Source organism: Tympanuchus pallidicinctus, unplaced genomic scaffold, assembly GCF_026119805.1.
Source record: "Tympanuchus pallidicinctus isolate F22 unplaced genomic scaffold, pur_lepc_1.0 scaffold1, whole genome shotgun sequence".
NCBI lineage: Eukaryota > Metazoa > Chordata > Aves > Galliformes > Phasianidae > Tympanuchus > Tympanuchus pallidicinctus.
In genome coordinates this window covers 76,210,912-76,237,248 of record NW_026294618.1, presented here as the reverse complement: position 1 = coordinate 76,237,248, position 26,337 = coordinate 76,210,912, and the positions used below count along the sequence as shown (strand labels likewise).

The following is a 26,337-nucleotide window of genomic DNA, read 5'->3' as shown; positions in this document are numbered from 1 at the left end:
ATAATTACGTTAGCTTTGTTACTTGATAGCCTATGAGTGTGTGTTACTGTTTCCTATTCCACTAGGTGGTGCAAGTCAGTGCACATCAGGACACAAGACTGATTGAAGTGTACAATGTGAGATTTTTAAAACATTCAAAGTGTACCTTTGTGCCCCAGGAGAATAAGGCACCAAAGGTCCTCCATGCCCAAAAAAAGATGAACAACTAATGTATTCAAGATCACAGCAGGCTGTCAGCCAAGGAAATCTTATCTCCCTTCTCTGATTCAAACACACACCTTCCAGTTTGTTGAGAACATGATTATAAGTGGGCCTTTCCTCATTAGAGGTATGTCCAGACACAGGTAGGTAAAGGCAGTCACATCATCAAATACGTATTAACACTACAAATGGTGCTGATCCTCCAGGTTTCATTGGGACTAGAGTTTATAGGCTACTGGAAGTAAACTTGCACTTACAGTAAAGTCACACTGATGTTTTCTAGTTCCCAGAAAAAAAACATTTTCAGCTGACTGTAGCTCTGATATCTAAGGCCGAAATAGCAAGCAATGGGCGTTTCATAGTTTTCCCTACATAACACTGATTTCCAAGTACTTTTGAGTACAAGACTTCTTAAAGAGCCAATTTCTTCCTTTTCATTTAGGTTTAGAGATTTAAAATTTCTCAGAGGTTCTTCTTAAAATGACTCGTTTTACGTAAAGACAAAAAAAAAAAAAAAAAAAAGCATTTTGTACAATACTTCCGGGAAGTTTTGGAGAGAGCAACACTGAAAAAAATAACAAAAGCCAGGTCTCTGATGTCATCTGAGAGGTATCATGAAATTCCAGCTCAATATAAGGGAAAAGACAGGATAATCTGCTGAAACTAACAATATTGGAGATCAACTAGTAGAAAAAGAGGCACTCAAACTTGATAACCAAGCCCCACAAACAACCTTTGATATCTCAGGGTAGATGTTTCTTCCCAGTCACAGCCTTAAAGAGCCTTCTTAAGTAAGGAAGTAATCACAAAGATGTAACAGCCAAGAAAAAAAACACTTGTGTTTTGTATGATACTAGGCATAAGTAAAGAGGCATAAAAAGTTTCTGCTGAGCATGTATTCCATTGAAAAGGGAAAACAATTGCTGGAACAGCATACCTCACTGGCAGACATGTTCTTCACTTGCTCTGGTTTTAATTCTGTGAAAATAAAGAAAGATCACTGAGTTCTGTACAAAAGCCTACTTCTTCTGACAATTAAAACATACTAACACGTACTTTTAATAGGAACACCACAAACAAGATGCATGCCTATCTGCCACAACATAATCTTCCTTAAGGAAAAGTACACGGTGGTGTTTTTCTCTTCATTCCCTTTCTTCCCATTGAACATCCATGCTGCTCCCAAAGTGACTCACTACAGATACAGTACAAGACGTTAGCAGAACTACATCCTTCCTCAAAAAGGGAAGCATCCAAGTATAACAGCTGCTTTCCACCATTTTATTTTTAGGACCTACAACCTTCTGTACCAGCAAAACACGCACAGTTCTCAGCAAAGAAAAGTACTATCAGCCAAGAATACAGAAATAAATCAGGTAGACACCTAACACTGCATCTCACTGCATCCAGTTCTAGTGGGAACTCATCAATTCAGTAGCCCTTCTCATTTTACAGTTCTCTTCTCAAAGTACTGTTATGGTAGCAACACAGTACAGCAAACTTTTTGCTCTGAAAATCTCTGTACAAAGAATGTAGGTGAGATCGGCAAGACTGGCAATTTTTTTTTTAATGTTTTATTTGGAAGCCAGGATCAGGTGGAAGAAATAATTTCTGTGATCTCTTCTCAACATGGACTCGCATGTGAAGCGATCTGCCAAAGTAAAATTTGTGTATATAAATGCATACACCAATTTAACCACTCTAGATAAACATCTTCAACTTCTTCAAGGGTAGTGCAGTTTTTTAGAAGCCTAAACATAAAAGCTGTGCAAGCTTACCTCGGATAGGACCCAATGCTGCATCCTTTGCTAATGCAGTTAAATCACTTCCAGAGTATCCATCTGTCATTCTTGAAAAAAACCAAAAAAAAAAAAAAAAAAAGGGGGAAGAGGAGAGGAAGGGAAGAGGAGAAAAAGTGCTTAAAAACATCTTGTTTAATTACACATGGTTAAGACATTATTTGATCAGAAGAAATACTATTTTAATGTTGTCCTCCAAATTTAATAAACTAGTAGCGCATTCAGTGTAACTGATTATATGCAATCTCTTCCAGATAAATTTCAGGCACAGATATTCAAATTCTGCCTAAAATGCAAGGAAAAGCAAGATGACAGCAACCACTTAAGACTTGTTGATGAAAACAGAAGTCAAGCTTCTATTACGAGAACATCTTACTGCTAGTTTGTCATCATTTAATTCAACTGTCTCATAACCCAGTATAATGAGAATCCAATACCACATAAAATCTATGATTTGATAATCAATCTTCTGACTAAAACAATACGCATTTTAGTTAATATTGGTGCCAAAGGGCAAAAGGAAATATTTGTAAAAGCCCAATAACAGTATTTGGTTTTGAAAGTGACAGTTTCACAGTATGCTCCTTATGAAAAGCCTCAGGAACAACTGACCAGTGGATGCCAAGGAGTAAATCGATCTACTAATTCAGTACAGTAACTCCAAGTCTTTAAAGCAATACGTCTTCGTTTAGCAAGTTACAGTGCAGAGTTATTTCTGGTGGAGTGCCTTTCTCCCATATTTGAGACTATACTCTAAAAGTAATTGGCAAGCAACTCAGAATTTGCAGTCTTTTCATGTGAGGTAACAGTTTAATATTTTGAAGAATAAACCTCCCCACTGAACTGGGAAGCTGCAGATACTGCTAACATAAGTAAGAAGTTACCTAAAAATGATTTCAATATGAAAACTCACCCAACTGTAGAGTTGAAGCTGGCTATAACAAGCAGCCAAAACCAACACAGGTTCATGGACAGAAAGTCATATCTCACTAACTTAATATCCTTTTATGACAGTTTTTTCCACCTTTTTGAATGGAGGGAAAGCCGCAAACAGGATTTTTTTTATCAGAAGTAATAGTTTTTGATACTGGGTCTCACAGTATCCTTTTGGACAAAATGTCTAGCTGTATACCATACAAGTACACAATACAAGGAATGGATAATAGGCCAACAGGATGTGCTCAAAGGGTTGTGGTAAATAAGGTACTATCAGGCTAGCCAGTCACTAGTGGTGTTCCTTGAGTTTAGTTTTATGGCTTATTCTTCTTAACGGTTTGGGGTTTTTTTGCCTGCTTACTTTTTAAATCAATAACCTGGACTACTCAATTTCTGGACACTGGAGTTGAGTGCAGACAATACTAAAATAGGAAGAGCCACTGATTCCTTTCAGAGTAGAGAGACCTTAGAGCCATTTTAATTTAAGGGATACATGAAACTTCACAAGAGCAAATCCTGGATTCAGCACGTGGGACAGCACAATCCTGAATACCTTGAAGGCCAAGGGACTGAAGGACAGACCTGCAGAAATTCTCAGGTTGTTTGTTAGTAAACTCAGTATGAGTCAACAGTATGCCCTGACAGCCAAAAGGACCAACTGTATTCTGAGTGTTTGCACAGCACAGCTAACCAGACAAAAGAAATGTTGAGTATAAGTGAAACAGTCACTACTTTAAGTATGAGGTGCAGTTTTGGTGTCACAAACTAAAAAGGAAGAAGACATTAGGATGCGTCTAAAGGAAACAATTTTCAGGAAATTGATTTTTTCAAACAAACATGAAATTTGAAAAGCACAAAATTACTCAGTACTTCTTCTGTTATGTTGGTAATATTTTCGATAATCCCAACAACAGAACAAAAGAAAACTTGCTTGTGATTTGAAATGCATAACAAATGCAAAACGGGTACTTTTTTTTTTACATTATGAATGAGAGTTAGACTGACAGGGGGGAGAGGAGATCAGTGGAGAGAAGCATCTCCATCACTTCTCAGAAATACAAGTATTGATGAGCATGTTTCAACAACAAAAACCCAGTTACGTAGTGTAGGGGTGGAAAAAAAAAGTATATATAGTATATATATATATGCAATATATATGTGAATGGATACAGAATCATAAAAGGAAAACAATTTCCTATCCTCTTACTGAAGAGCATCTTCCAGAATGCACACATCGCATTCTCAGTATTGTCACTTTCTGAAGATCAGTGTCAGACAAATTAAGAGGGAATAAAACAGCATGAATGAGTTTAGCAGATGAGTATATTTACTCAGTATAGTTACAAAATACTTACCTTGCTAGCTGTGCCAACTCTTTTTGGGTCAACGGACTTCCTTGTTTGCTTAGAAGATTCTTTAGCAAAACCAATCTCGTCTGAAAAGATGATACATTTATCGTATGTAAAACTGGCTTTTTTCATGGTACACTTAAATTTTATTACAATAACAAAACTATGTGTTCATTGGGCTAGCTTTTGTGCTTCACTGACTTAAACTTGCCTGTAGTGCTTTTGTGATTAGAGTGTACAAAATAATCTCTTCAGAGAAAGAGAGAGGGTTTTGCTAATAGTAAGAACAAGGATCACACTGGCTCTAAAGATGCACACGGTACCATGTTAGAATCCTCATCAAAAGTCCTAATCTGCTGCTCAACTGAAAATAACACATTAAGAAAGCTACCTTTATCTTCTGCAATAAATATTCTCTCCTGCCAACCAAACCTGCTCCTGCAAGCCCTAAATCAGACTTGTCCATGCCTGCCAGTATGTAAGCAACATCTCACTAATACTGAGTAACTACTACTAAATTTGCTGGTAGCAAGCATAAAAATGCAACAGCTTAAGGTAGTTGCCAGAATTACAGCACAGTTTATGGGGCCAGGCTGGGCCAGAAATTAAAATCACCAAACTGCAATCATCCAGGGCAAGTTAATTTTTTGAGGCTTCTGTTTTTGATTCAAAGAAAATATATCTCAAAGTAAATCATGGAAACCAGTACTTACTTCCTCATTTGGTAAAGATACATATACCCGTTTGGTGAACCGTCTAGAAAAAAAACATGTATAAATACACATGCTTTTCTGGTTTTCTATTGCATATGGATCTAACAGCTTGATAGATACCAAGATTTCACTTCCATCATTTAATTCTAGGAAGCAGAACTCTAGGTTTAAAAGAAAAACAACAAAATCAACATGCATGAGCTGCTGTTGTCACCTTACTCCTGCTGAGGTCATGAAACTCCTCCCAAAGAGGAAACACTCAAGAAGTAAAAACATCACTGACTCTCACTAACAACAATGCATCTCTTCAGTGCACACAAGAGGTCTTTGGAATTTTTAAAAATGCAATTTATTTGTTCAGACAGTGCTGACAAACTTACTTTCCTTGGTCAAAAGTGAATAGACAAGCAAACATGAAAGCTTTTAGCTAAAAAAAAGGCCTATGGCAAATATACAGCAAAATCTTCAACTGCAGAGAACATCAGAAGTCAAATATTCATGGAGAGTAAGTACTAGATTTCATTCATCAAATTTCTTCTTCAAGCTCCAAATAAAAAAAGCAGGGTGAGAGATGCAAAAGAGTTACAAAATACTGACTTGGTTTTAAGAGGCACTGCTGCTTTAGACAACTAACTGTCATGCTTGTGCAGATGTATCCCAAAAGAGAAGAGGCACCTCTGAGAAGCTAAATTTATTCTTGTCAAACAGCTTTGCCTAATTAGTAAAAATTTACAATCAAGAAACTAAGCAGCAAAACCAGCTGTTCATAACAAGCATCCCATGATCACACTCAAAAAGAGACATTCTGATACCTGAGAACAGCATCATCAAGCTCCTGTGGCCTGTTTGTTGCTCCCATCACAAGTATTCTGTCCTCTCCAGAAGACTGCACCTATACAATGTAGACATGCAAGACAGTTTTCAGTATACACATTTCAGTTATAAAAACTTGCCACTGATTCACTGCACCAACAGGATTTTGCTGTATGTCTTTTTTTTTTAATGCTTTCATATTTATCTAAAGAATGTTTTAAATTCAAAGGAAAAAAAAGCACAAGACAAAGTGCTCAAGTTCATTGCTAAGTGAGCCCAAAACAATCCACCGAAGTATTGTGTAATAAAGCTCCACCTTGATCTCAAGTCTCCCTAACTCGAAAATGACATTTGATTTTCTCCTCCTTATTTTAAAAGAAAACCCTGTTTGAATACACCTGGACAGTAATTTCTGTATCTTATTGCCACATTGTACTATTTGCCCTGATTCATCCCACTCTGGACAAGTTTTTCCTAATCTTGTTATGTCTCTCTATACAATTATCTTCTCCTCCTGTACTTCATTATCATTGCTACACAGCTGCAACAGCATTCCACTGCATTATGAGAAAATGAAGTAAGATTTTTCCATACAAATATCAGTGCTGTGTGACAAAAGCATTCTGACGTTCATTTGTGGGTTCCCCCACAACAATGAAATATCCATTTTGTTTTCCTGGATATTACACACAATGAGGCTAAATATATTTAACTGCATCTTGTCATCTCTAGGTCATGATACAAACAAAAACCGAACAATAAAAAGCACGCTAACACAAAAATTATTTCTGATTTGTATTTCTATATTTGAGTATTTCTGATTTGTCAGAGCTGTGTATACCAATGATCCAGAATAGACTCTTTGAAATTATCATCCCTCAAATCTCACCTTACACTTTAACAAAGTACACACTTTGGTGAGACAGAATTCTTAAAGAAAAGCAAGAAAACCAACAACAACAAAAACAACCAATGCAACAACTCTACTTAAAACCCACTGAATCCTCTTGCTTTGCCAGAAACGCATTTCGCCAAAACATGCAGTTGCAAACAAAGATTGAATGCTGCCTGACCCTGAAATATCACTCTTTCCTGGTAACAATCTTTTTGTTCTCACAGCTCCTTTATTCGTGCCAGACTCAATTTCCTAAAGGACAAGAGTATGTAGGTAAAAAATAAAATAAAGAATTAACAGCAAGAAAAAAAGAAACAAAACACACACTGTCTGTCAAGGTAAGTCCTAGCAGCCAAATCCTATTCGTGTTTCATCTGCAGCTTGTACTGGCACCATGACATTGGCCAACTCACCTAAAATCATGCAATACTTAGACTAGATACTTACACCATCAAATTCTATTAAGAATTCTGTTTTTAGACGCCTGCTAGCATCATGTTCACCTTCTCGTCTTTCACACAAAAGGCTATCAACTTCATCTAAGAAAGAAATAAAAAAAGGAAACATGCCTTAGTTTAACATCCATTAAAGTCTTCATGTTTGCTTAAATTCTTTTACTAACATAGACTCCAGCAAGGAAGATCAAGTATTTTTTCCTCCTTAAGAGACAGACAGATCTTTTATCTTTAACGTGTAAGCTCAAAAGCTTGTTTATTTTTCTAACTCGGTTTACCATGCTGCGTGTTGCTATTTAAACATTTCATACCACACACAAATGAGAAAAAAAATCCTGCTGGATATAAACTGTTCTTCAGAACAAGCAAAACCTGTTTTCATGCTTGAAGTTAAATACCAAAAGGACTCTCTCTGTGAAGACTGTACAGCCTGTTATGGTTTTGATGGCACCAATTCCCACTACTAGCACCTCAGTAACAACAATTAACATGTGTTTGGAATTACTGGTTAGCCAGCAGGTCATAATCAAGACATATGCTCTACACTATAGAATTACCCAAAGTATTCTGACTGGTAATTGAAATTTAGAAAGTCAATACGTTTAAAAAGAGTAAAAAAAAGGTCAATAACATTTAAGGTCTTACCAATAAAAATTATAGAAGGCTGCAGTTCTCTGGCTACTGCAAATAGAGCACGCACCAATTTCTCACCTTCACCCACCTGAAACAATAACAAACTGTTTTTGGAAGGAATTTAGAAAGCATTTATTATAAGACCCCTAAGATAAAGGCTTACAGGAAAAAATGCTGATGAAGTCACACAATCCACTGGTATGTACTCTATTATTATTACTAGTTCAGTATTACATACAGTCATGTTCTTTCTCTTTTAAAAGAAAGGTTCAAACTTATGATCACAATTAAGACATCAGAGATTTTGGTGTTTAAGTTATAAAAGCTTCCTTTACTTTTTCTAAAGGAGGAGAAAACAAATACCACTCATCTCTGTCACAGTCAGTGCCATTCTAAACAGGAAAAATCCAGTGAAATTGTCTTATCACAGGCACAATTTTTTTTTTCCCCTTAACTTGTCAAGTTAAGTCTCTGAAGACTTCATAGTCACTATAGGGAACCAGTTCACTAAAGAGTTATCAGAAGTTCTGGTCTTTATAAGCCCCAGTCACAGGCATGTGTTTTCTCATTAATGCAGTTTACAGCTAATACTTACGTATTTTGAAGTTAGGCTTGCAGCACTGATATTGAAGAAAGTAGCATTTGATTCTGCAGCAACTGCTTTGGCCTAGGGCAGAAAAAAATATGCTTTTTAAAATGTCACACTGAAGATGCCTCTTTACTTCTCCAGCAATTACTGATGTTCTCCATAGTGATTTGAAAATCCTTACTCCTTCAGAGGGAATACCATGCAAGTGCTAAAGACAACTTACACACAAATCAGAACAGAGAAGCAACAGAACCACTACAAAAGTTTCCAGACTTCCTTATACTTCTCTAATCACAATATCTCCACAGCCATCTACAATTTGCTCACCAAAGAGCAGCAGTCTCCTGCTCCTTTTAGCGTATCATAAGTAAGCACTGACAACAATTTCAACTCATTTAGAGAAGCAATTTAGAGTAGCATGAGTCAAGTCGCATTAAAATTACATTTTTACCATACTCAGAGTACCTTCTTCATTAACAGTATAACCATATTCAAGAAGTTACTATTACTTGGTTTTACAAGCATTTTGTGTGCGAGTGGGGTGAGAGTGGTATTGCTTTATATTTTGTTTTTTAAATTGATTAGCAATTATATTCAAATAGGTAGAACAGAACAGAAGAGCCCAAGAAAAGTGCCCAGTATTTCCATTAAGGGCTTCAGAGCAGATCCAGCTTCATAATCAGCAAAGGCAGCGTGCATCTGCAGCACGCCACGTGATTAGGGAGGACGTGCCAAGCTCAGCTGCACTGTCACAACGTTCCCTGGCTGATGCACAGCCATCTCTCCAGCTCCCTGAACCCAGCACATCATAAAACAAGAAGATGCCAGGCAGCTCTCAAGCTATTGTTGTTTCTCACATAGCATGGAAGGCAAAAAACTTGCTACTGTGCTTCCTCTCCAGTGCAAAAAACTGTCTGCATTTCTTGTATATTTTGATAGAGAACAGAGTGTTTTAATTGCTGCTGCATACAAACAATGTTACTTTTCCTCTCTCAGAAAACAAAACTTGGATTTGCTAGTTTAAGATATTACTTGTGATACTGAAGAGAATTCAGTTGAGAACAGTTCGGCCTTCCACAAAATGCATCATTTTGCATTTCCATATTAAGGCAATACTGCAAGGACTTATCCAGGGACATTGTATTGTTTGTTACTACAAAACTCATGTTTATTATTAAAACCCCTTTGCTACTAGATCTGGAAGTACCCAGTTAAGGGATATTATTCTACTACCCACTGAGCACAACCATTTCAACCTCACCAACATTCCTCTCCAGTCAGGAACACCCTGGTGTAAGCCACAGTGATCTTAATCCAAGCCCTTCAATGTCAACAAAACTCCCCAGTGTTGCAGTGAGTTTTAAATCTTTCAGAAAGTAAAATATACCAAAGAAGTCCAGGAAATTTAATGCATGTACATACACTGCATTTCTACTGCACATAAAGTTGGAGAAGTTCTGGTTCGAGTTCCAACTGCATTGATAGCATAACAGTGACATTACACCCATTAGCTTCCCAGTAAAGCAGAATTTAATTAACTTACACAAAAGATACTGCTTTAAGAATAGCACAAAATAATGCAACACAGAAGGTCACACAGAACCAAGGAAGTTCAGAAAACCTGAATGCCAGCCACCCCAATGGCTACATTTGAAGCCCACCAACCCACGTATGCAGAATTTTTCCTCACCAGCATTGTCTTCCCATTTCCTGGTGGGCCAAAGAGCAACAATCCACGTGCAGGAGCTCTAAGTCCTGTAAATAACTTGAAAAATACATAATCATAAGTTTACTTCAAAAAGAAGTTAAGTGTTACAAACAGTAAATATACACTTGGTTAGATCATCACATCGACTCAAGACAGTAATTCCTTTAAACTCTGAATGAGAATTGTTTGCTACACTCCCTCCCTCCCCCCACCCCTTAATTTTATTAAACACCAAAAGATGTTTCATTGTCTTGCCGGCATTCACAGCCACCATTTAGCTCCTAGAGTAACACACTGCTTTTAACTAACTGTGATGACAAAGGAAAAGCAAGCCATTCAATCTTGGCAGGGTGAAGGGGAAAGACAGGAAAAAAGATGTGATTATGATTTACCTCTGCAAGAAAATGGTTAAAAATTTAGGAATGGCTCACTGGATAGGACTGGTAGCAGTAGTAACAGTGCTACAACTGTACAGAGTTTTAGAGAAGTTACATTTCATTACTGCCTTGCCCTAATGCACCTCACTACTTGCTCACACAACAGTCAAACTTCACCACAATCATTCCATGTATAGACATACCATGAAATGAACACAAGAAACATTCTTTGAGACAGAGCAGCTTATCAAGTTTAAAGCATTAATTTCCATTTAAAAACGTGGGTATGTGCACAAGCACATGCACTGTAGGAGAGTTAAAGCAGTGTTCCTATTAACTACATATGAAATATTTGGGTTTTTTTTAAAAAGGAAAACCTAGAGACCTGAAAACTATTTAAAATATTACCTATCTCCACCTACCCTCTCAACACACCATTGATAATCTCCTCCATCTCACTCAGCATTGGATTTTTTCCTACACTACAAAATTACTTCAGTTATTATGACAGCAAGCAAATCGACACTTTCCCACAGCATACACCTGTTGTAGTTGTCACATTTTAGCAGGTTCAAAAGTTTCAGAGTTCTAGTCCTGATTTACTCCTTAATTCTACCTTCTAATAATTCCAATAAACAAACAAAATGAATGGTTACAGAGACACTTGCATGTGCACCATGTCTGAAGACCACTGTCAATAGACATTCTTTTCCATAATATCCATCATTAGAAATGGCTGCCAGTTTCTGTCGGATGGCCAACCAACATGCATTTCCTCTATTTCATTACAAGGAGCATTTTGTTTCTGTTTAACTCTTTCAGTTCTGGGCTTTGTCCTCTACATCTCCACACATAGCCATAACTATTTGCAACAGTCAGTTTCACTAATTTTCAGGCTCCCACCTCAATCCCTTTATCCTACCTATGTTGACTAACCAAAAGGTGAAAATTCATCACAATATTCTAACACGTATGAACATGCAGACACTTCTCCCAGGAAGGCTGTCATCAAATAGCTACGGATAACTATCTTACTCAACACTGACAGCGTATCAGAATCCCCTCTTCACGTGTGAAGCACAATTCATTTCTTTGACTCTGCCACAGTGATAACACCAAACTGCTTACCTCAGGTCTAAGAGAAGGAAGGATAACAATTTCTTGCAAAGCTTGTTTAGCCAGTTCCTGCCCTGCGATATCATCAAATTTGACAGCTGGCCCACTAACAAAGAAACAGAATACTAATTAGTCTAACAATGAGAGATTCTTTTTCAGCTGCAGCTGACTAATTAAACGTATTCGACCATGAAGAACTACTTCGAGAAAATCTACAACTTATACTGCTACACATTTCAAGAAATATGCATTTTTTTTAAATGAGTATTCCTTGTTTTGCTAAGGTAACAAGGAAACAACAAACGTATTACTAGTTCTCATTCTGAGAGCACAGAGATTTTTTGAATGAAAAACTGGCTTTCTGCAGCAAAAAGCCTACTTTTGTTCAAACTTACCTATCAACAATTTCATTCAGGATAAGATTAGCAAGATTACTGTCCACATTCCTAAATATTTTCATGTCTTTCTTCTTTCGAGCAGCAGGGGTAGGAGTAGAAGGCTTATTTGTTCTGCTATTTTTGGGAGCAGCCTAGAGAGGAAGAAGAACATAAAATGCCTTGATACATTTTACACTGTTACAGGTACTAAATATCTACAAACAGTAGTGCTGTCATGCTTAAACATATATGTCATAATATGATCTACTGTATTATATGGGAGTAGCATGACAAAGTGAGAAAATAAGGAGGGAAAGGCAGGATATATTGCAAAAGAAACACAGCATTTTTCAGCCTTAATAGTACAGAACTTACTTTTGTATTCCAACCACAATTTAAAAATAATTTGCTTTTCAGTCTGGTTGCAATATGGAACCAGAATCTTTAAGGTTCCTTCCAATCCAAGCCATTCTACGATTTAATACAATCAAGTATATATGTTTAGGAGAAGGAAAACGTAGGGATAAAATCTACAGTTCTGGAGTAGGAGCTCCCCCCCAGTCTTTTACATACTGTCAGTATAGTTTGTTTTTATGCCAGCTCAGTTTTCCTCAGCATCCCATGCAATTTCATAACAAAGTATTATCATTTGTTATTACAATTTGTTACAACAAAAATCCCCTTGCTCTCCAAGACTTTGGAGACTCTCCAAGACTCTTGCTTTCAAAAATTCACTCTGCAGTCCAGTTTAAGAGGCTTAGCCAAAAGTTTGATGTTTATGATTTAAGTGTTGGGTTGTTTTGTTTGTTTGTTGCTTAGTTTTGTTGTGGTTTTTTTATTGCTCTTGGTGGGTGTTTTTTTCTAATTTGTTTTCCTCAAAACCCTGTTGCAATCATATCACAACAGTGCAAAAAAAGCAGCAAATGTAGAGTTCATTCTGGATTTTACATTGATCTCCACAGCAAACACCACTATACCTGTTGTCACCATACCTTGTGAGTTGAAGTTGTAGGGTTTGTTGCTGGTCTAGACACAGAAGCACTTGATATCCCACTGTAGCTAGGTGTTCTATGGTGGCCTGAAAGGCCTGTGGATCCAGTTTTTGCAACTGTTTTTGAACGTGGAAGGGAATTACTTGTGTGTGTTAAGGGATCCTTCTTTTTTGGAACTGCTCCACTTTCTATAAAGAAAACCAAATGTCATGGGAACATTTTTAGCAACTGTAACTTCAATAAGAACCCTAATTTAAAGATAGTACTGTTGACATATAATACAGTATTGTATTAGATTAACAGGAGTTTATAAAGAGGTTTAACACTCTTAAGGAGATATTAGCTATAGCTTTCCTCTAAAATTAAGTTTCAAATTTTTAGGAGCTCTCAGTATCAACACTATCTTGCCATATTATAAAAGTTGATGACACCTAAGTTCTATGTCCCCTATGCAAGGGAAAAGCACCATCAATTTCCTAAGATAGAAATCAACAGAATATCAGTCAGAATACTTTCCTTCCCTGAAACTTCTATAAACAATCATTACAAGAAAACATGGAATTTCAAGCCATTAGATGCAGAGCACTCATTCTTTAAGTGATGTTATCAGGCACTGTCTAGCACTTTCCACACACAGAAGCTTTACCAAAACACTTTAAATTGGGAAAACTAAAATAGTTATACCTGGAATAAACTCTTAAAACCTTTTGCTTACAACTTTGTTCCACTTCAGGAGTCTCAAGGGGTAAATAAACTCTGTGTGGACAGCACTGAAACAGTTTCCCATAGTCCAAATTGAATCTTAAAATATTTCAATTCAGTGGTGTAATATCATTTCATCTACACTTGCTCCAATTCACCTCCATGATGGAGCAGAAAGGTCTTGCACCTGGTGACAGATTTAACTCATCTTAACATCTTGGCCACAAGTGATTAAACTCTAAATAAAGACATTTCCAGTCTAGAGTAAACAAATAGCTCTTGATTTCTACATTCTCTCTGTGGGATACAGGATGAAAGAGGGTTCATTGGCTCAGAACTGGCAGGTGTAGAACATCAGACACAGATGTAGACAGACTAAGAGGTGAGAAGCAGGCACAAAGACTGGTCAGGCTAACTGCTGAAAATCCAGGCACAGCATCTGTCTTCTTGTGTGGGGGGAATACAGTACTGGAAGATGCACATGCAAAATACGAGAGAACTTGAAGAATACAGTCAACTGTATCTGTAAGATGCTTCCTGACTAAATCACACAAAGATCCAGATCTGAACTAATTGAGTTTTCACTTAGTCATTCCTGCACAATAACTACTGAGTCAAAAGCTCTTCGAGTGAGGCATACTTCAAAGCTCAAGTTCAAAAAGCAGCTTATCAATCTGTTAAAAATGCTACTCATTTTAACTTTTCCAATTTAATCAGAAGATGACACAAATTTTATTTTCTGAGCTTCATTTGCACAGCTGGTTTTGAAGTCAATATGGGGCAGTTTCAAGAAGCTACAGTAATTTTTCTCCAGCTCCTTCACTCTAACATGCTGCTCAACCCTCACGTTTTTCCAAAGCTTTCCCTATCTATGAAGAGCAATACATACACACTGCCATTTTTAGCATCATACAAATTGCACGGGTAACGATTATTTCAGGAATGTGGAAACACAGGGAGAACAAAACATGGAAAAGAGAAACATTTAGAACAAATCACAATTTGTTACTTCAAACATGAAAAGGTTTAAGAACACAAATTTTTACACTGCTTGTACCTTCAGAAATCAAAACTACTAAACTTAGACATTCTGTGGTCAGTCCTACTGGGTAACACAAAGTGCTGCAGAAACAGTTCTGAATATAGTTCTTCAGTTTCACCTCCACAAGGAGGCTTTGCTTATATATTATCAACAATTTATAAATAAATTAACTAAGAAAACATACTGTATGTAGCCTCTGGACTTCAAATTCAAAATAATAATAAATACTGTAAAAAATCCACTGGTCTAGAAATGTTACATAGTGTTACACAAACCAAAGTCTTTAAGACACACAGCTATATGTTTTCTGCAAACACTGCACAGCAAAATATACACAGCAATTGTAAGGAAAAAGTATTCAGATTTGACAATCACAGTGGTCCCCCCTAATAATAATTTCTTCAAAGATAATACTCAATTTTTTCAACTACGTACAATCAAGTAATAAAAGACAACAGAAAACTTCAGTGGCTAACAAGAACCTCCATACCCATGCTCCATATCCTGGATGCCAGCACAACTATGCCAATGCAGGATGCTTTCCCAGTAGAGCCACGTTAGTCAAACAGCTGCTATGGCCAAATTATGGTGTCAGAAAATCTTATTGCTATTTGTTCTTCTATTTTGGGATCCTTCCTAATAATAATAAAGGCTTTTTTAAGAATGTAATTTTTGCAACTCAGAGAATATTGCCAATTCATGCTTACGATTAAAGACATGTAAGCAAAACTTATGAAGTGAAAACAAAATACAAGCTATTTATGCAGTACTAATATTATGTTAAGAACCAGAAATATACTGCCTTTGAGAAGGCATATCTCACTAATAACAGATCAAATGTAAAAATGGTATATTAGAGTTACTCTAATAACAACAATATTGTGCTGTCTTTTGCAAGATTAATAATCTTCCCCATCTAGCTTGATGTCATGGTTTTACAATTTCTGTTACTAGTATTCCACACTGTAACATCATGCAGAGCACTGGGAATTGAAGAGTTCATCCTGCAGTTCCATGGATGGTTGACAGTTCTTCTGGGACAGGTAAACAGAAACATACTATAGCTCCAAGAAGACACCACTGCCCCATTTCCATTTTCTGGTCAGTGGGAAAGATAAAACTGACTGCAAGTCACAGGACTCTTTCTGCTCCCCAGCAGATCAGAGGAAGAACTTCGGTTTTCAGAAAATTCTTTTATTTATTTGATTTATTAGTTTCAATCCCAATTAACTTGTGTTTTCACTATTATAATTAGTAAACAAAATTTGTTTTCCTCCTCAGACCATTGCTGCTGTCCTTTCCCCTTTCCGTTCCCTTTCCGGGCCAGTGGGGCTCCTGCCCCCCATCACAGACATGGTTCTAGAGATAAGACAGTAACCTCTGAGAAACTGAAAAACAACCCTACCACCCAGAATACAAAGAGGAATACACATCTGAAGGGAAAAAAAAAAAAAAAAAAAAAAAAAAAGAGATCCAGCTAAATCTTCTTAAATCTAATTAAAGACCACTATGAGCACAAGAGGGATGGACAAAAAGTTTTGCGTGAAGGCTGACTCTTAAGACAAGCACCTGGGCAGTCTCCTGCAAGTGGAGGGCTATATACTGCTACAATGAGGTTTTACAAAACTCTCATCACACACATTTTCAACAAGAATCTCCAGCTGTTCAGGTAAGTTAGAAAACAAGTGTAACAAATTCACAGACATCTGTGGTAGAATCAAGTATGTCCATCTAGAATCCATACAAATAGCACTTAGAAAGAAGCAAGAATCTCAAATCAGTACCAGTTTGGAAATATAAGAATTGTGCACTATAAACATAAGAAGATAATATCAAGTAGAATTAAGATACAAATGAAGTCTTTAAACACCTTAGGAGTTAAATAGAAAAGAACATGTCTTACATCTCACCTCCTTTGCTAAACAGCCCTTTCTTGACATTAAATATGTGATTGACCATGCATCACACCTAATGAAATCCTGCACTCAGAAGAAGCACAGCCTAATTAAGGAAGAGCACAGGTAATGCTTTATGCAGGTACAAAAAACAAAGCTTACATCCAAACCCTGTAGGCTCTGTACCTCTGCTTGTTCAATAATAGCAGCCCTCCTATCTCCAAGTAGCTGGCTGTTTTGCTTTATTCACGTAGTTTAATTCTTTCCAGTACTGCTGTCACTGAAAATACTAACTTCATTCCAATGTGCTAAGAAAGCACAGAGGCAAGATGATCAACAGACTGAAGCAGAATTGATAAGGTAGTTCAAAATGAGTTGCAGTAGCAACACATTCTCTTGAACAAGACTAAGGAGACAGAGCACATACAGTCTACTAGGGAATGGCCACAACAGCTACTGACAGGCTGACTTCTGAAGCTCTTCCAGGGATCTAGAATGGCAGAAGAGGTTCAGTACTTTGGGTAAATCCCTGATTCGTACGTATTTTGAATATGAAATGTATCTTTTACAAGGTAAATGGAGATGGAGCAAGCCTTTAGAAGCCTTGCTCAATGTAATCAGTCAGCAGATATTTGGTACCTAACTATCTCAATGTCCTGTTCTTTCCTCCTTCTGTCTCATCTCAGTTGTCACAGAGTTGAGTAAATGCAAGTTTCCCTGTGAGTGAAGTTCTGTCAGAAGGCCTCCACTGCACCCAATCTGACACAGCCTGCAGCTTCTCCAACCCCAGCAGCAGCCTTGGAGGAATGGGAATCTTTTCAAACAGTGTAAGAGACACACAAAACAAAAACAGAAAATGCCCTTCACAGGGCCATTCACAGCTGCTTCTCTGCTCCTTGTAGAACAGTTCTGAACAAGTGTTTCACTCATGCAACTTCCATAAATCACCTAAGTATGTTACCACATGAGTAAATTCACTGTTATCACTTTCCATATGCTTACCAGCAATGACTGCTGCAGAACAATTCTGTTACAGAAACTTCTGTAAATAAAGACACCTGTCACAGACCAGGCAAAATGTTTCTTTCTCTCCAGGAGGCACCAATGCTGTTGTACTAACATTTAATTAACAGAAGTAACAGTCTTAACAGGAAAGAAAGCTCAGGCTAACCTTCTTCTCCTGCACCATACAATTTTGAGATGTTGACAAAAAGGTACAAAAACAAAGGAATGTGTTTTAAGAAAAAAAACTGTTAATACTGAATCAGATGGAACTTGCTATCTACTCTCATGTGGATGCACACGTGTATGCATTCATTCATTCAATCTTATGCCAGTCAGCTAAAAAAATCCAGACATACTGGATCATTTAAGATAACGTGTTCTCAAATTCTATTTAAGTAAGAAATTATACCTGAGAGCCATTTTTGCTAAATCTTTCTTGACAAATGCCATTTTAACAAAAACACCACATGCTCTAGTCTAGAGGTGCTGAACAAAACAGTTTTACTAATTCAACTCCTCATACATAAGAACGTACAAAGACAAGCTTGAAAAAGACTTCAGAGCCAGAAATGGAATAAAAAAACCAAAACTTATTGTAAACCACATGATTAAACTTAATTACTCTAAAAACCTGAATACTGCTCCTCAGTAGGCAAGCCTTGTGATTTCTATTGCTTCTCAGCTCACTATTTTATTCAACCTCATCACAGTCTACTGTATAAATTTTCATTTGAGATCACGATTATGACAATCATGATTATGGCTGCTGTTTCAACACATTCCTTGAAGACAATTCACAAACCTCACAGCAACTCTATTCTACACAAGTTTGCTTCCGAGAGCTTAGTGTTCCTAGTGCAGTCTTCTGGCAAAGGATAAAACCATCTTTCTATGACAAAAAACACAGCTGTCCCCTCATCTCTCCCCCTTCCCATCTTAACTGCTTACTGCTTTTGCAGATTATAAATCCCTGTATTTTAAAAGGAACTTAATGCAAATGTACATTAATTTGTACTATACCCTAACCAAAGAGCTGCTTATACAGGCACAATATATAATCTACATTTGTTTTTTAACACTTTCTAAAACAGGTTTAATGCTATTGGGTATATAACATCCAAATTTATTTTCTGAAATGCAGCATTCGTAAGTAGTCTCAGATTCTAATACTTGATTTAATGAAGAGGATGCAAGGACAGTCATTTTAAAGACAGAACTGCGCACTACAAAATAAAACGAGTTTGTCACAGACACCGATAGAATGAGATGTATTCACATAGTCCTTAGACAGAAATATGGAATGGGTTTTTAAACGGGTTGAGGGGCCAGAACATAGCATTGCACATTATTTTCCTTGTAACACACCAGAAACTGGAAAATATCCCCTGAATAGTTAGGTGCTGGTAAAGCCAAACCCACCTGACTGGAGATGTCCATTGCGGCATGCCAGGTTAGTACTGTCATTATAGACCTCCATTTGCGGCTTGGAAATTTGCAAATCTGCCTGCAGCTTCTCTACACAGTAGAAAGAGGGAGAGGGAGAAAAAAGGACAAAACAAACAAACAAAAAAAAAAAAACAACAAAAATGAACCAAGAAAACTCATGTATGTTGAACACACAAATGTCAACTTTGGCTTTGTTATATTCAGTATCGGGTTAAAAATAAAAAGAGTATTTCTATCTATTCTACACAGTTAGCAAGCTAGTAAGAAATGCTGTCAGTGCACACGTGACTGAGAACTGCTTAAAAACTAGCCGCTTCTGGCTGAGTTCATCACAGCAATCTTTACAGTTTAGTGATTGCAGTTACTTGCCAAAAGCGGTGGTCAGGATTAATTTAATTCCATCTACTAAGATTTGTGCTGATAACCCATTTCCGCAAGTCCTCCCCAAGGCCTTACTTTTGACCAACTGCAAGGAGTCTTCAAATTTCTGCATATTAAATGTTTTGCTTAATCAGTAATATCCACTGTTTTACAAAATCTTCACTGATTCAAGGAAAACACCACACAGATATCATTCAAATGTCTTCAAGATTTATAATTACAGTTGCCCTGAAAGTCGATAAAATTGTCATGCAAGCTGAGTTCCCAAAGAGTATTAATTTCAGAAATAGCCAAATACAAGATTTATAAGATTAAAGATTAAGGAGAAAGAAAAGAACTCCCAGTCACAATAAAGTATCCAAAGCACAAAGCAAAGAGGTGCAAGGCTACAGCCTGCACTAATCAAGAATCATCTCTCAGGATCATTAATTCAGTGCAGCTCACCAATACTGCTTTTACCACTGCTCTCACTTTACAGCCCCTTTACAAGCCCTCCCACCTCTACCTTGCACTCAACTCTGCCCCTTTTCAAAAAAGCAAACAACCATCAGTGAGACTGCAAGGCACACATCACAAAGAAGCTGCAGGAAAACAGGCAGCTAAGGCAGAGGATAGAAGTCTTCTGGCAACATACAGGAACTTAATACAAAAGAAGCTGAATTCTACTGAAAACACTCATGCTGGATAGGGGGAGAATCACCATTGAGAGCTTGCAGATCATATAATCAATAAGCAAAATCATTTCCTAAATTTCACTTCATCTATTACAGTTCTTTTCCCACTTTTTTCTTCTTTTACCTGCTCACAGTCACTTACACCCTAGCTTCCCCAAGAAGTATCTTTAATACTATTGAGTGCAAAGATGTAAAGTGTTAACATCCGTAGAATAACATCCAAACTGAATGAGATGCAGTATAGAGTGAAAAGTCAGTAATGGTAGGAAAGTGTGAAAATATAAAGTTCAGATTAGCACATGCACCCAGAGTTTATTATGTTGCAAGCTGAAAGCATTCAAAAGTTGGGTAGAGTAAAACCAAGAATGCTGGCTGCACAAGAACAGCTGCCAACCAGCACATGCACTGAAACTTCATTTCTCAGAAAAGCTCCCTGAGCATGACTGACTGTAAACACAGGGGGCACAGCACAACTGAAGGAGAAGGCAGAATAGTCTGTTCCCTTCCCAACGACACACTCTAAATGGGAAGCACATACAAAGTTTTGGGAAACAAAATTAGGACATGGCAAGATACTAGATAAGCAGTTAAGTTTCAGATAACATTTCTCAGCTTCACAAAACGCACACACAAAAAAGCCTCTAGTAAGTATAAAACCAACTGGCTTGGGCAGGAATTCAGGAAGCCCTATTTGCTTCAATACTACAGTTTCAGACTGGGGTTTTAGCATATTTATCAATTGCTACACTTCCAGAACAGTTTCATGTCTTCAGGAACTCCAGAATTGCAACCATCACCAAGCAACCCAACTGCTGTCCACCTCCAATTCACACAATTCCTCCCAGCGTGCTACATATTAACATGCCATTTGAATATGCCACATAAAATTATATAATGCAATCATATCACTTCTTCAAAGGCAGAATAGCTGCAGAGACCTCCAGAATAAAGAAAAAAAATAAATGGAGCTATTAAATATTATCTCAGGGAATTCAGAGGTCTCTATCACTGTTCATTTTAATGTTTTCTTCCTAGAAATTGGAAAGGCTGACAACAGTTCATAGAATCTCATTATTTCTCCCTAATGGTACAACATTGGCATAAACCTACCAAATAAACACCGCAGCAGCTGTCCTTTTATCTGTGTAGCATTCCAAGTAATGTTTTCTTTTACTGGAAATCACTTATCACATAACACAACCCTAAAGCAAAAGCACCATCATCTCCAAAAAAGCAGGGTTGTCACAAAACATGTTTCTTAAAGTTCATGTCCTTACCTGGCCAGAATTATTACCAGATAGGAGACTGATGAAAAGTATCTAAATTATGTGCCATATACACCTTCTTTCAACCAAAATAAATTATTCCACACATAGTATCCAGAAATACACTTGTGCAGACAACCTGTCCCCAAACAGAAAATCTCCCCAAAATGGGAGAATACATATTCTTACTAAGCACTTTCAGCATTAGAACTGACTTGCATTGTGCAGACATTGCAGTTACCCATTTTTTGCAACAGAAAAATGATAAGTTTTATGTATTGATTGTAGAAAACAAATAACCTCCTGTGACTCTTAAATGTATCAAATATAATGATCCTAACTTGAGTGATCAGCCATCCTGGACAGACCTGGTCTGTGAAGATTACCAGAGCAGGATTTATCCACTCACCTTAGCAGCTGCACAGCTAACATTCCCTAAACCACAGTGCACCAAATCCCTATCAAAAAAGGGGCATCCACCAACACCAAGTGGTCAAATTTGATAGCCACCTGATGGGCAGACCAATGGCAATACCCAATTCTGCTGGCTAAAAGACTGGGTCACCTTGAGGTTCTCCAAAGCACACCTGGCATAACTTCAGCTTCCAAACTGTGTCACAATAAAACTTTAAACAGAATTCAATACAGTAATTTACACTCCAGATGCAACAGGGATCAAAACATGTAAGTAGCTACATCCTCTTGTTCAAATGTTAAAAGACCAATGCCATCATCTTCACCTTTCACTGATGACCCAACACTTTGAAAGACAAACACTGAGTACTTCTAAGTGACAGTTAAAACCCAAGTATAGAAAGCAAAAATCGAGTTATATTACTGGCATCACTTTGACTGAATAAAATTTCTGTTTAGCAATCTGCATTTGTGTCTTTGTCTGTCAAACAAAATATTTGATATTTTTGTCTACTTTAAGCCTGTTTTATCTTGCTAGCTAATGCAATAAAGTACCATTAAGAAATAGAGAAAACTCCTAAGGGCAAGAAAAAAAAGAGTTTACTCCTTGACCTTCAGAGCTCAATTCATGGACAAATAACCTCATTGAATCCTAACAGCTCCAACAGCCTCTGGTTCAGTTCAGTTGCAAAAGCATCAACAAGCCATCAGAAAACTTCCAGATATCTGTTACTAAAAGTAACAAGCTACATTTAGAAATAACACATATAATTCAACTCTATACTACCTTAAATTACCACCAAGTCCAGGTAAAATGATGTGTAATTTAAAAGAAGCTTTAAAATACTTGAAAGTAGGTTAAATGTTATAACAAATATTCCTTAAATAGATCCATAATGATGAAGCTTGTAGGATGTAATGCAGCTGGAAAACCTCTCAAAACAACATTTTTTCCTTCACAGAGGGCAAATGACTTCACTTGCTCCTTCCTAAGCTTTACTCTCACACATACTGTTGGAAGCAGACTGAGACTCATGTTCAGTTTGCACTAAGTTGAAGTACTAAGCTTGGGATAATTTCAAAAATACATATTTGACACCAACTTAGGCAGTAAACACTATTCTACCCATTTACCTCTCAACCTACTCTCTCAATGAAGAATCCAAATATCACATGATCACACATTACGGTAGAAAAGATGAAGACACCAGCTTGACCTCATCTGAGCGTAAGAAAAACCCAACAAAATAACATAGCCACTTTCTTGGACATACGAAGGTTCTACAGATAAAAGCCTACAGCAAAGCAAAGAAGCTGGAACCTTGACTACATATTCCCTCCACATTTTGAGGAAAAGGGTTAGAGGACACCTGGAATAGGAGGGGAACAAAAAGAATTCACTTCCTTGTGGCTGCCATAACACCCCCACCAGTCACCATTTACAATGACAGAATCAGAAAGCACAAGCAGAAGGAACATCAGTTTTCCAGCTGCTCTACATGCTCCTAGGAGAGCGAGTTAATGGAACTGGAAACACCACAGTGCAAGATGAAAGCTACAGACATGCAAGTTAAGCCCAAGTACATTCACTTGTTAGTTCTCCCTAAAAGAACACTAAATATCCTTATTTCCACTTCATTGACCGAACGCATTTCCAAAATTCTCAGGTTGGAGGATATACCACAAAAATCTGTGCACTTGTAGGCTTTTGACTTTATACCATGCACAGTAAGATGCCATTTCCAACCCTCCCTGTTTACTCTGACCATTAACAGCTTATACAAAAAACTCAATTTTAATAAAGCCAAAATTGTGCAATATCATCCTTCCAAAAAGAAGTGATCTTACCTACTAGACTTAAAATAGAACACTAACAGATAAAGATTACAAGAATAAGTATTTCACAAGCTTATGATCTTCATAATACTAAGGAATTATTACTATAGTACGTACCAATAATCAGAATTTTTTGTGACAGCAGAATTTCAGGAAAAAGTTGCACTTACAGAAGGTGCACTATTAGTGCTGATTATGATCAGCAACACATCACAAGTTTTACTACAGTTCTTATACAGAAGCCCTAAACCAACTCCAACATTGACAACATTTCCCCAGTTTACAAGTTCGGAATGCTAAGCTATGAAGACTTCTCAATAACTTTTTCACCCAGTTTAAGGGCAGGAAATTTCAAACTCAACAGCATTGAAAAACATTACTTAGTTTGGAGATCCTACAGACAATGACTCCTTCACCATAAATATCACAAAGACATTTTGGAAAAATGGATTCCATCAAGTTGTGCAAATAATGAGAAACTTTCCAAAGTCATGAATTTTAACTGGTACCTAAAAGCTGCAAGCGATCCTTGGCCATTGCCAAATTTGTCATCATTTTAGACTGCAGACGTCGAGCCCGATCACACTGATCACCTTACAAAGAAAAATCAATGTTAAAACTTGGCAAATTAACTTTTTAAACTGCTAAAACACTGACATCCAGCCATCCATCTTCTTCCTCCCACTCCTTAGCTGCCCCCTCCACTAAGAAATAACTAATGAAGTTTCCTATTTAATCAAGATTTTCAAGTTTGTTGCTGCAATGTTTCACAATACTGCTCATAGAGAGGTGGACATCTATTCTCTTACATCTCACACTGAACTAACATACACTCCTCTCCACCACATTTTTCTTAAAAAAAGAGTCAAATAAAATAGGTTTTTAAGAAGCTTGAGAAGTGACTGAGAGGCAAATACAATTTAAAATCACTATTATGATAATATGAAGAGATTTAAATTCAGTTGACTGTGTCCCTTTACATTTCAAAGTACTCAGAGTTACAGATATTTATATTACTACTTACTTAAAATAAGATCTGTTCAAGCTGAACTTTTTTTTTTAACTACACAATTTAGGCTGTATCAAATGCCAATGGTGATGCTGCATAGGTAAAACATCAGCACACACTGCTCACAAACATTTCGGAACACATCTGAGGAACAAACCAGCAGTCTGCTAAAGCAGCCCTGGAGGTTTTTTTGTTTGTTTTTAAATTATTTTGAGGACAGAGATCTTTAGTTAACCTTTCCCTACAACTATTTCTCTGTGTTACAGATAGGCTCCTATGCTACAGCTCAAGATGCTTCTATATACACAGATAGCTTACTTCCTTTGTTGGAAGTGCTCAGATATTTTGACATAAGCTATCTAGAAAGACAATTTTAGGCTAATCCAAATCAGTGAGGCTTTTACTGTTTCTTCCTTGTTTATACTGCAGAGATTACAAAATTCTGAATAAGTGAGAAAACGAACTAATTCAAGAATGCCAGGTTTGGCAAACCAAATCAAAACACACAAAGGAATTGCCAAAATATTAAGAAATTGAGCATTTGACTCACAACTTTTTTTTTCTTAGATGAACTGATTATTTTGTAATACCTGAAGCAAGAGTTCCATTACAGACAGAACATTAAGGCAGAACAGAGAAATGGACCAGTGCTCACTCACAGCTTAAACAAGAATGAGAAACAGCAAACCATTCCTAGCACCTACCACATTTAGCAATTGTATCTCATTTTTGAGGAAGCCATAAAGCAGTACTGATCAATAAAGCAAATCTTTTTCACAAGACTCAAAACTGGCTTACCTTGACCAACAACTAAGACAGCTATTCCTCTTTCCAGTTCTTCAATTCCTTTCTTATACCATTCAACAGCTTGTTCCTTTTGTCCTGCTTAAAAAGGAAGTGAACCCATTATTTTATGTAACGGATTAAAGCTCAGGAATGCTTCCATATAATGCCACAAAACAAGCAAAGTGAAGGAAGACTTATTTGGACAAAATTCTAGGAAACACTTAAAGGGACACCGTCAACTACATATCTACTTCTAGTTCCAAATGAGCTTCTCTATTAACAACAGGTATCACACCAGCCTCAAATCACTTTTGCCCGTTTTAGAAAATACCTCGACTAGCGTAACGAGATCACTCTCCCTGTGGGGAGGAAGAGAAAGAAAAAGCCGACACAGAAATAGAACCACAACAGAAATGGTGAAGTGTGGATTTGTTTCCCTTCTGAAACATCAAAACAAGACATGCATGTTAATCTTCCAGGGACACCTAATACCAAAGTAACACTAGAAGTATTGAAATTCAAGAAGAAAAGTAATGAGCCTGAGGTACTACCCACATGATATCAGATACCTGTGGTTCAGTTTTGCCCAGAGCAGTTCATTTGCCATGGGTATATTTGGGTTTTTTTCCACTCTATCATGAAATTGCTGTACTGCGGGTGTATGTCAACTCGTACATGAAGTAAAATACACAGTCTTGAAAAGAATAAGTCCATCCTCATGCCTACACCCTTGTCTGTTTTATCCAGCACCTTGAAAACAAATGATCTATTGAAAGTAACTCAGATCTGCGTAATTCCTCCCTCCCTATAGATATCCTGTGGTCAAAAGCTATCTTGCTGCATACTGACAGATGCTTTTTCAAGTGAGCAGTGCCATAACTAAACATACCTTTCCAGCAAGGAATATAGACTTACGTTCTTAGTGCTGA

General features: G+C 37.2%; 1 protein-coding gene across 5 annotated transcripts in view; it reads right to left on the bottom strand.

Annotated features, from left to right (window-relative positions):
• SPAST (spastin) overlaps positions 1 to 26,337 on the bottom strand; it is a 31,577-nt gene that overhangs the window by 1,543 nt on the left and 3,697 nt on the right. Inside the window, exons 2-16 of one of the 5 annotated variants that reach the window (XM_052673217.1) lie at positions 25,421 to 25,507; positions 24,123 to 24,206; positions 19,017 to 19,112; positions 12,954 to 13,141; positions 11,980 to 12,113; positions 11,597 to 11,690; positions 10,074 to 10,148; positions 8,390 to 8,461; positions 7,807 to 7,882; positions 7,154 to 7,245; positions 5,811 to 5,890; positions 4,999 to 5,041; positions 4,292 to 4,371; positions 1,980 to 2,050; positions 1,139 to 1,179 (exon numbers count right to left, since the gene is read on the bottom strand). In XM_052673217.1, the coding sequence (XP_052529177.1) occupies positions 1,139 to 1,179; positions 1,980 to 2,050; positions 4,292 to 4,371; positions 4,999 to 5,041; positions 5,811 to 5,890; positions 7,154 to 7,245; positions 7,807 to 7,882; positions 8,390 to 8,461; positions 10,074 to 10,148; positions 11,597 to 11,690; positions 11,980 to 12,113; positions 12,954 to 13,141; positions 19,017 to 19,112; positions 24,123 to 24,206; positions 25,421 to 25,507 (1,313 nt within the window). The remainder of the gene's footprint in view (positions 1 to 1,138; positions 1,180 to 1,979; positions 2,051 to 4,291; positions 4,372 to 4,998; positions 5,042 to 5,810; positions 5,891 to 7,153; positions 7,246 to 7,806; positions 7,883 to 8,389; positions 8,462 to 10,073; positions 10,149 to 11,596; positions 11,691 to 11,979; positions 12,114 to 12,953; positions 13,142 to 19,016; positions 19,113 to 24,122; positions 24,207 to 25,420; positions 25,508 to 26,337) is intronic. The other 4 variants (XM_052673224.1, XM_052673242.1, XM_052673251.1 and 1 more) reach the window with 4 other exon arrangements.